This window comes from Nothoprocta perdicaria, unplaced genomic scaffold (assembly GCF_003342845.1).
Source record: "Nothoprocta perdicaria isolate Ctin4 unplaced genomic scaffold, notPer1 scaffold_281, whole genome shotgun sequence".
In the NCBI taxonomy this organism is placed as follows: Eukaryota; Metazoa; Chordata; class Aves; order Tinamiformes; family Tinamidae; genus Nothoprocta; species Nothoprocta perdicaria.
This window is the reverse complement of record NW_020455512.1, coordinates 140,155-151,577: the sequence shown is the minus strand read 5'-3', so window position 1 is coordinate 151,577 and position 11,423 is coordinate 140,155. Positions and strand designations below refer to the sequence as shown.

At 41.0% G+C, this 11,423-nt stretch overlaps 1 protein-coding gene across 1 annotated transcript; it reads right to left on the bottom strand.

The window, feature by feature from the left end:
* Positions 1 to 2,353: 2,353 nt before the first annotated feature.
* COPS4 (COP9 signalosome subunit 4) lies at positions 2,354 to 10,114 on the bottom strand (the record flags this gene model as incomplete). Its single annotated transcript, XM_026041307.1, has 9 exons — positions 2,354 to 2,830; positions 3,280 to 3,364; positions 3,743 to 3,858; positions 5,241 to 5,411; positions 5,779 to 5,929; positions 6,977 to 7,130; positions 7,870 to 7,973; positions 9,258 to 9,409; positions 10,027 to 10,114. Coding segments are annotated over 9 exons (1,155 nt in total), but the record flags the coding sequence as incomplete, so codon positions are not given.
* Between the last annotated feature and the right edge of the window lie 1,309 nt (positions 10,115 to 11,423).

Genomic DNA, 11,423 nt, shown 5'->3' with positions numbered 1-11,423 from the left:
ATGCCTGCTTCCCTTTTCCGAACTACGTTTTCTGTTGTGCCTTGTTCACCTGCTGGACAGGAATCTGGAAGTTCAGGATCAGTTTGCACCACTTGCCAGCATGACCTACTAGCAGAAGGTGGTCAGCGAGGTTTCTTGCCTGCAGCTGTGAGAAAAGATTCATAAKGTATTCTGGATTCAGTCTGAGAGGTCTAAAAAGCCAAGAACAGTCAATTCTGCTGTTCTTCTATATTGGCTAAGGCTGAATGCGATTGAATCACACTGTAAAGCTAAAAGCTGGCAATTCTCCAGAACAGCAAGCTTTTTGCTGCTGTTTTGTATGCTAAGCTCCCCATCTAGTGGAACTGATGGTTTCTGCTCCCTGGGTTAGGGGAGGTCTTGACAAGAATGGCTTGCAATTATACTGCCCCCCCCTTCTCTTATCTGATCATTTGATCACCAAAGGCCAGTTCAGTTTTCAAACTAAATGGGCTGCCTCATTTTCTTCTCTTAGAAAGGGTCCAGTGGTGCTTTCCCTGCTTTGCAGAAGTCCCTGGGAACTTCTGTAAAACAATGACTGCACAAGGCAGCTGAAGACACATCCTTCATGCCTTTTTAGAGCTATCTCCTGGTTTACATAGAGCAAAGTGAAGCACTAAACTCTTTTCTTTTGGATTCAAGTGGAAGGTGGATTCAAGTAGATATGACAAGTATAAACATGATAGCGAGTACATTCCCAAGAGATTGCTTGTCAGAAAACAAGCTGGAAAGAAAAGCTAAGCAAAAGAAAAGGAACAAGCCTTAGGGTTGATACTGTGATGAAAATTTCTCTTTGCAAGTGAGAGAAGGAAGAATGAGACAACATCACTTTCAACACCTAATGGTAATCTTGCTTGAGAATATACCCTAGAAGGAGGGCTGTGTCATGCAGGTGAAGTGACTGTGTGGCCAAAATAACCAGGGGAGCCCAAACTGGCTGCTGTAGCCTCTGCCTGGTTCTGGGGCTCACCCGGGGGCTCTGTGCTGGGGCTCCTCTCCTGTGAGGGGACCCCATCTCATTTCTGTAAGCAGACAATGAACTAGGAAGTGGGAAAGGACTTAGACCCAAGGTACACAGCTAAATATGGGGTTATATGAACACCATTCTCAAGAAAATTGAGATATTTATAGCAAATTAAGATATTCTATTCACCGACATATTAACTAAAGAAACAGCTGTAAGAAAAAGTTCATCTAACCTTTGCACTAAATGTATTTTGCTGTCTTAAAAAACTGCAGGACRGAGTTACATATAGCAACCATAACATCTGTTCCCTAGCTTTCCCATGCCAGTTTTACTGCTAAACAAATTGGGGGGTCCTTTTATTCTGGAGSGTTTTTTTCCCTCCAATGTATATGGGTCTGAAATTGTTCTCCCCTTTTACCTCCCATTTTGGGACACTGAAATGTAATAATGGTCACAACRAACATCTCTTTATTGTGGGGGAAGAGGTATTGGAAAGCAGCTGGACATCCCTAAAGGTTTCAGCATACAACCTGTATCTGTACTGTTTTTCTTCACTTTAAAATATGTGCAAGTGAGATAAGGATAGGGGAGGATGAGGGAAACTCAAACTTCATGTTTGGACATGATAACGTTCCAAAGTACACACAGTATAAAAGCAGTCCAGGTTTAAGTTAGGTGATATCTTGGCAAAACTAAACTCATCTAGAGAAAKGGAGAACCTCTCCTTGTCTCACATGGACCAACTTCAGTTAGTACTGTTGTGAGTAAGCAGGTATCCAGTATTAATATCTTGTACATAGCCACTAACTGCAGTATCTGARAGGTGTTGAAGAACAACATGTACATAAATCATCTCTGACTATAAAACCTCACCTTAAACCTTACCTTGAGAAGAGTTGTCTCACAATCACAGCCCTGAGGAGAGCGAGGAGGGCTGCACTTGTGCTAACAAAGACATGGGGTGACAGCAAGCTCATGAAACGCAAGCTTCTCCCACAGAGCTGAAGAACAAATAGTTTCTTGACCTTAATCTTCAAAAGAAATACAAACCGTAAGAGCAAGGCCATGTCCTTCTCTTGTGYTCCAAGGAGGAGGGGAGAGGAGAGTCACCGCAGAGGTAATGGGCTTGCTGTGGCCATATCTTCGGAGAGGCCGCTTATTYGTTTATGGCTGTATTTATGCATGAGCATTTCTGACTGGCATTCTGYAGCACAGAAGAGCAGAGCTGCTGGTTCCAGGCTTGAGGGGCTAAAATTGACATTTCCAAGTGAAACGATTTTAARTCGGTATTCAAGGTAAAAAGTGGGTCACGGCAAGACTTAAATGGCTCGTTCTGGCCTTTATTAGAATAATTACAATTAAAATTAACAAGTCACATTTCCATAGCAGGACAAATACCATGGGTTACAAAGCTAGTAGAACAACTGTGGAAAAAAAAATTAAATAAACCAAAACAAAAGCCTGCTGCAAATGTTACAGAGCTTTTAAGGGGAAACCACAGCTTTTCAGGACAGCCGAGTGCAATGTGTAGGCAGCAACAGCATCATGCCTAGAAGACTTGCACATCGAACAGTATGCACTGAATTGTGCCTTAAAACAGGGTAGAAGCAGACGGTGGGGAAATAAAGGTGGGTTATTCACTCGGTCTGCAGCCCTGCTCAGCTCCCTCCCTTCACAGCAGGTCGCTGCCCCTGTTCAGATGGTGGCACTGTCACTGAGCCATCTGAGCCTCCATTGCTTGGGCTGTCCATTCTGGGGCTGTCTGACTTATCTTCTCCAGCAGGTTGTTAACCTGGAAACACAGCGACTGGATCTGTTTGTCCCATGTTGGCAAAGCTTCRCGGGCTGCAAGAGAACCAAGAAATCATAATGTGTCTTAGCAATTCCCATACTTTTTCAGCTTTTACTTTCTCTTCTAGCACTGCCCTCACCTACCTCGCAGAAGAAGCCTTCCTTGCAGCTACAGCATGCTCATTTCTGTATTCAAAAGCTATAATGGTTTTGGTTGTTTGTTACAAGCCTAACTCCTGCACTGCAAAGCAGATTTGAGCAGAGAACTTCCTGGAGAACGTTTTCCTACAGAGACTGAAAGGATCAACTTGCACCTTCCTGCAGGTAAAAGAATGTGTAATAGCAGAGAAGTGAGGCCCTGCTCAAGGGCAAGCTCTGCCACCTCGTGGCCACACAGTAAGCTTACTTGGAACAAATATCACGAAGATAACTGGTTGCTTTAAGGCAGCAATTGAGTTAGCTCATTCTGAACGGTGCTGAAATGTGAGTGTGGGCAAACTTACTCTCAAAATGAACAATTCCATCAATCTGATCAATAAATCCATTCATGCGACCCTCGGTTATCATCTGAGATGCTATCTTTTCTGCCTAAAAAATAGGAAAAGGAAAAGTTAGTATTTTTCTCCATTTCCCACCCAAATAAGAAATGACTGAGACTTCCATAGCCCTCCTTTTTCTTTTTTCCAATTATCACTATGCATATTGGAGAAAAACAAACAAAAAGCACAGAACAATGCCAGCACTGTCATAATGTAATGACTAAATATACCCAGATATACCCAAATTCTCCGCATCACGTACCTCTACTTCTCACAAAAYGGGCTCAACGTTTAAATTTGCTAATCCATTTAATAGAGTATTTATTAATTTCTTAGGATCTACTATTTTTTCCTAGTATTTACTAAGACTGTTTTCTTATGTCCCTGTAGCGCTTCTCATTTTTTTGAGAGATGCAGAAAGACCTACCTTGGCTGCAGGGATCTCTAGTAATGCTCCTAGCTCTTCAAAGGTAATGTTGTTGTAAAGTTTGCTTGCAGATAACAAGTTATGTTCAATAACAGCTCTGTCCAGGATACTGGAACCTTAGAGGTTAAATGAGAAAGTTTATACAAAATTTGAACATTTTACATGGTATAACAGATGAAGAATGCTTATCTCCTTCCCCTTCAAAGTTGTGTATGCAGAAAGTCTAGAAACATCCCTTAGCCTCGCATCGATATTAATTCACACAGGGAGAAAAAAAAAAGGAGTAAAAACAAACTGTATTGGGTTCATTTTTAAAACACGTAGCTAAAAAAAGTCTTTCTATTCTAGAACAATTAAGTGGATGTGGTACTAGGGACAAATGTACTAGATGAAGGCCGAGATTGAATTGGCCTCACTGATTTTGCTATATGACCTAGTATCTGAATTTAAAGAGTTTGAGCTCTCATGTTCTCAACTTGTCCAATGAAACATTATTATTTTACTCTTTCATTTGGCTCTCAGGGCACCAGTAATCTAACTACCTACTATGCTTGAAGAATGATTCAAACACTCCCCCCGCCCTTCTTTTTCCTTGCAACTGTCAATTTTTATCATTTTAGCACTTATTCACTTGCATCTTAGCTCTCTCTCAAAGCTGCTGTTAAATGGCAATTGACATGAATCCTTGCGCTTTATAAGACAAGCAGTACAGGTGGTAGCAGAAGAGACTGACCTCAAAAATGTCTGAAGCTTGTTGTAGGAATAATATTTAAGTTTGGTGCACCTGCCATTGCAGAGAGCTACTTTTTCTTGTTATTTACCATGTGTTGTGTAACAGAAAGGTGCCCCATTCAGAGGTATTTCATGTTTTAGTATTCTTCATTTCAGTTCTCTCACTTGCACAATGAGACTGGCATTGTTAGAATCCCAGGGAAGCTATAAATTTAGAGAGTATTGTTGTTTAATGGTTCTGGTTAAGATCCAAATTAGAAAGATCTTRGTGCACTGGATCACAAAACAACTTGGACATAAAATGAAGTCCAAGTCCTCCCTTCCCTATCTGTGAGTAGTCGAGAAACAGTACAAACCAAGGCTTTTTTTTTAATCAACACATAATATTTAAGTAGCATTTGATGCGTTTTAAAATACCTCTCCATAACTATGCCTTCAAACTGGGAAAGCACGGAAGGGCTCAAAGTATAAGGGAAAAGCATAAGACGCAGTTACCAAGGAGGACTGTATAAGCTTGAAAAGTCAGAATTTGAGATTAGATTCTAGAAGAATATTTGAAAAGCTTAATAGTTGGTGATAAAATTAACTGCAGTAAGAAGCCTTACTATTAAATTATCCTCTTGAGGGTGATTTTCCAGGGAACCACCTTGAAAAAATCACAACCAATACGGTATTTTTTTGCCATCACACACTTATGCACTGCAGATGGCAAGGGAACTCCTGGAGATGAGTACTCAGTATTATGAGGCCTTAGAGAAATGGTTACCATCAGCTGTAGTTGCCTTCTGGTGAGGCATGAGCATAGCGGCAAACTCTTGCAGTTGATTTCCACGGATAATTCTGTCTAGATACATTTTCTCCAAGATGCCATAGGCTGCAAGCTGCTGGCACCTCTCATCCTTGAAGAGCGTAGCAAGCATACGTGAACGCTGCTGTCCTAAAAGAAGCAGGAAGAATCCCCATAAACGACTGCATCTTTACAAGTAGAAGGAAAATTATCTCTATAGATAAACATCAGACTAACGGAGCTGTATTTGAGAAGACTTTTTCCTGTTTGGGTCCAGAACACCAACATTTTCTACTCTTGTTTCTCTTGCATCTTGAGGCAAGATGGCACTTCATCGCTGGCCAAGACGGTGWAAGTTATTCCACCTCTGAACTACCAGTTAGCCAGCAACAGGTTTGTGATGCTGTGTTGACAGCTCTGGATTCCCTACCAAATCTTTCCAAGAGGCTGACTGATTCACATGGCAGAGGGATCTGCATGGTGGGTCTTTTCTATAAAACTATAGCATGTATTTTACCTGCTGATGCTAGAATAGTACAATGCAAAGCATGTTTCAGGGCCTCCAGTCGCTCGCTTTCATGGACTATGCTCTTATAGGAGAGCTCATTGTATCTCTGGGCAGCCTCAATGAACTTTCTCCTGTAGTCCAGCACTCGAGCGTAACACACCTAGAAAGAAATTAGGCATCAGTAAAGTCAAAGGAAGTGACCGCGCAGGACAGATGGGTATTCATCTAGGCATTACAAAGCAACAGCTCCCACAAACACTGCTCTGCTCCATCGTGGGCAAGAGCTCAAGTCTGTGCCTTTAAACTGTTAGCTTAGCTCTCAAATTTCTTGCTAAATTAATGTGGTAGAGGATTCTATGAACTTTTCTCAGCACTGTTTTTAAGTGCTGTGTAAATTTTGAAATGCTGGAAATTAAGTTTATGAAGTATTACACAGCTAAAAGTTCACGGAGTTTCCCCTTGACCACTGATGTTGGCGGCACCTAAGCAGTAATTTCCACATTCCAAATAGTTGCTTTTTTTCTTTCAAAACTGTAAGCAACTGTAAGACATAGCAAGGTTAAACTAAATCAGAAAAGCAGGGGCAGGCAGAAACTAAGTCCACAATAACATAAACTACACCTACTGACATCGGTGCACTGTAGTACACAATTTTAAACCATTCTGTACTATTTCAGTACATACCTCTAGACAAAAACTAACTGGTAGAATGATAGGAAAATTTTCAAGTTCTTAAAGCTAGTGTAGCACTATTAGGGTATTATCGATGCGATAAATCCACAACAAAAGAAAAATGCTCAGTCAATTTACTGACTGCAGCTTTGACCTGCTACAGTTTTTTCATTTAAACTGCTGTCTAAAAAATGCTGCAGTTGTCTCGAGTACCAAGATTTTTTTTCCCCATTATTATTTTCCTAGACAAGGCTAGGGGGCAATATTTTCAGCTAAAATTTGGACACCTTGAAGCCTAACATGAATTCAACAATGCTGGCACTGAAGGAGCATTTATAGGTTTCTCTTGAAATTAAAAGAAACCAGCTACCTAGCTACTGTTAACATGTGGCTCTCAGACTCCCAAGGCCACTTAGATTTTTCCCTCCTTTCCTGTTTTGTTGTTATGAAAGTATTCTTGGCATTGCATAAAAATATCTCAGCACAGGTTCGTTTTCCTTTACAAAAGAAAAAGCAGCCCAGTAAGTTACACAACCTTATAATGGATCTGTAGCTGTTCATTAGTTGATTCATTCTGAAGCAAGGAAGCACGATTAATGTAAGCTTCTGCTTGAACGGGGTCATCATCCTCCAGATAGAGCCTGGCAATTTTCAGGTAGGTTTCCAACTTATAGTCTACGTTGTATTGTCTGTAAAGAAACAGGAAAATAAGTACTCAGAATTACTCCACAGCCACCTTTGCTTTTTGCTGCTCTAAATCTATATTTTGCTTCTACTTGGCAGCTTTGGCTTTACCCTGCTTCCTTCCCTGCCCCCAAAATTAGCACTCTCCATTCACGGTAAGGAAAGTTGAGATGAATGCAAATATAGATCTGAGTCCTACAAATGTCAGTACAAACAACACTGTCCACTAAGAACCTAATGTATGAGCTGCTTCTCATAATTGYAGAGATACTCAAGTCCAAAGAAATCTGGAGTGGAACCAAATGGGTGCTGTACTGGCTAAAAAGTATAGCAATTATCTTTACAAGAGAATAGACAGAAAGTMAAGACAGACAAAAAAGTAACAGAAAGCTTTAGTCTGAACTTTGAGATTCAAAAATACRGTTGTGGGTTTTTCTGTGTCTTCGTTTCAAATGGTAGAAGCCAACCTTTGCAATTTGTGTCACAGGCAAAGTAACCCTAAAAGGACTTGTGAAAAATACTATTAAAACTGTTATCAMCAAGACAGATAAATAGTGTCAAGCTTATAGTGCAAGACCTAACACCCTAGAATGAAGTTTACTTTAAAAGACTGCAATCAGGCTCTGTTTCTGAGAAAATATGGAACTCCAAAGTTGGCACTCTCCATTCTGGTGAAGTATGAATGGAGTGAGCATATTCAAATACACTYGACCACCCCTAAAGAGCATCTAGCAAGACACTTACTTTTGCCCTGTTTCCAAAGGAATCCCCACTAATACTTGTGCTGCGTTTCTCCAGTCTTCTTCTTTCTCATAAATAGATGCAAGATGCTGTCTTATTGARGCAACCTGGACAAAAGAAAACCCATCCCAAACATGACAAACTTGATGGATTTTTGTATTCCTATTGGCAATATCTCTTCTTATTATGAATACTCACTTGGCCATTATCTCAGCTCCGTAGAAACAAGCCTGCACCCGCACAACTCCACCCACTTGAARATTTTAAATATTTAATCGAACTTTAAGACAAGCTTTTTACATCTGACTGATGGTTTGAAGTATTTCTCTGGCTCAGGRTAAAACATAAGGAACTTATTTGGTGGGGGAATGCTGAGCATTAACTTTTTTATATACTATTTAGAAAGATCAAAGCAAATTTTGGAAGAAATAGAGAAATAAGAGCATCAAAATTCACCTTCTCCAAGTTATACCTCATACCAAGCCTGTGAGGTACGAGCGATGTGAACTCAYTCTCAACTTGCAGTTTGGAGTGCAGCCGTTTACAGGTAAAGTACTCTAAATAGAATCTAAGTTTTATAAACAGAAGCGTAGTTCATAAAAGAAGCTTGCCCTGGTCTAGGATTTAATTTCTGAATAACTAAGATAATGTGCAGAGGAGCACGCTTGGTTAAGCTTTAGAATGAAGCTGCTTAAAGAGACCAAAGGTAAACAGATGCAAATACAAAGCATGACAGTCACTGCATGGGTTTTGTCCTAATACTAGATCCCATGAGATTTCTACATGAGCATCTTGAGGAAGTAGTCTCAGCAGATGCTCAAGTGCTTTGCACAAGTAAACCAAGGACCTGAAAAAGAACTGCAAGGTATTCAGCCATTAGCTGCAGGGGGGAGATTCCAAGGAAAGTAATTCTCCTGGTACATTTCTAGGCTTAAAGAGAGTCATAAATCTTTTTTTCTTTTTCCCTTTTTTTTTTTTTTTTTTGGGGGGATGGGATGGTTGGGAGGAGGAATGCTAATTTTAAATAGCAACAGAAGCTTCTTGGCAAAATATTTCTGTGTCATTTGTCCATTCCATTAGTTGGATAATAAAGTAAAACAAGGAGCACCAGTTGGCATCCTGACAGTTTCTGTAGCTTGAGCATTGTGTCACTGAAAAGCCATTTTCTGGTTGCAGAGGTATTACAGGCCTAGCATACTGATTTAAGAGACTGTCTTTATTCTTTGCACAGTCCCAAATGTAGCATTTGGTAGAAGTTCTGTATGTATRTAAGTCAAATGGGACTAGGAACATCTATTTTGAACATACTTGTAAATTCTAAGATTTTTAGCATGTAACAAAACTTTAAGTCAAGCCTGCAAACCAGAAGTCCTGGTCAATCGATCTCTTACCTGCTCTTCAAATGAAATCACTCTGGGCTGTATCTTTTCCAAGGTGAAGTGATATATTTCTTTGGCTGTGCTGTCAGGAAGACTCGGAAGATGAGTACAAAAATCTGTCAGCAACTGTCGTGAGATGACTAAACTGACATTCTCGTTCACCACTGGTTCGAAGATACAGCGAAGAAAAAATACAAGGTGGAAGGAAAGCATGTCAGTGCTTTCAGCAGCAGTCGTCTATAATCATTCAATCACCTGCTTTAATATTTAAGTATCTTAAATCTGTATTTAAAATACAGGACTTTTAGGTGAATTTAATTTTCCTCAAACTGACACTCGAGTTTGCACCCCCCTGCAAATACTAGTGTATTTCTTGGTCTAATTTATTACCTAGGAAGGTATTTCATTCTGAATGATTCTTCAGTTGCTGAAACATGTCAGACCAATCTGCATGTTTAATCTAAATTTTGTTTGAAGATAGCTTTGCATCCAATATCCATTTTACCATTCTATGCAGACTATTTTACATTTTAGGTGGTGTTCCGATCTGTCTTCAGAAACTGTCATGCTGAGGCTTGAAAGTTAACTTACAAAACTCAAGTCTGTAKTCCCTTAAATTCCAAATAAACTGATGTTTGGTTCTTCTAATCCTATTTAAGTTTGAATATGACTAGAAATTTATATATTTTAATAGCCTCATGTAGACCTAACAAAAATAGAATCCTAAAGGCCCAGACCTTTGTTCAATCAACAAGTGAATAATTACAGGAGACGCACTTACTTGCTTCTACAAAAGCTTTCAAAGCTTCAAGTTGTTCCACACCTGACAGTTGAATGGCTTTTTCCAATATTTGGCGATATCTGCCAAAACATTAATAAAGAAATAGAAAACTTTTCTTGTATTTGGCATTTTTATTAAATATTTGTTTYGTCATTTTCTTCCTTAAAAGTGCTTTTCTATTAACTTTTGCTGTATCTTAGAGGGTTTSTATTTTTTCAAGTGTAGGCTAAAATGCCAGAGATATTCATCTGAAACGGGTATCTGTCTCAACAAAACTTATAACAATAAAYCTGTTAGTATATCTGCAAGGAGAAATGCTTAAGAAAAAAATCCTAGTAGAGTGCTTTGCCTTCTATTGACACAAGAAAAACGTCAGCTCAGAACAATATCCCTTGTGTGTTAAAATCACCAACTTGTATCAGGGGTCCAAAAATGCCAACTTCAAACCTAATATATTGCATAGTTATTAATCCAAATTCTGACTGATATCAGACTGATATCCAAAACACCTACTAAAATTTAAATTTAAAAATGTGTTTTTTTAAATAAAAACATAGTGGGCATATACAAACAAAACACCTGCAAATCAAACTCAGGAAACAAAGTGCCCTGAGTTTGATTTGCAAGTGCCCTATAGCTTCTGCTCAATTTGGGGGCAGATAGGTGAAATCTGAAAGATACTAGGCAATGGTGCAGGGAGTTCAACTAAGTGGTGAAGGCCCAGCAGAGCCAGGTATTCTCTGCTAGGGCACAGAGGTATTTTCCCTTGAAAGTAACAAAGAGAGGGAAAAAAAAAAACACAAGCCAACAAAAAGATAAACACACATATATATATTGCTATCTAAAGAAGTCACCCAGCAGCACTCTAGAAAGAAGGCCTTCCCCGCTGAGAACAGGCTGAGCTGAGCAGACTGTCCTCCCACTGGCACCGCCTGCAGGGACAGCAGCCTTCTCGGGCATCTGCGACCACAGCGGCCAAGTCGACGCGCGTGGAGCTGACCCCTTCCCTCCACTAGCATCCCTACGCTTCCAGCTCACACCCCCCGCAACGGCCGCGCRGCCCCCTCCTCATCAACGGTCGCGCGACTCTTTCCTCACACAGCGCGGTCGCGAGGCTGCTCCCCCCACCTGCTTCCCCACTCCAACGGCCGCGCGGCCCCCTCCTCATCAACCGTCGCGCGACTTTTTCCCCCTCACACAGCGCGGTCGCGCGGCTGCTCGCCTCGCCCCCCTCAACGGTCGCGCGGAGCCCCCCTTGTCAACGGCCGCGCGACTCTTACCTCACGCACAGCGGTCGCGCGGCCGCTCCCCCTCACGGCCCCCCCCAACGGCCGCGCGGCCCCCTCCTCATCAACGGTCGCGCGGCTGCTCCCCCCGCCCCCCCAACGGTCGCGCGG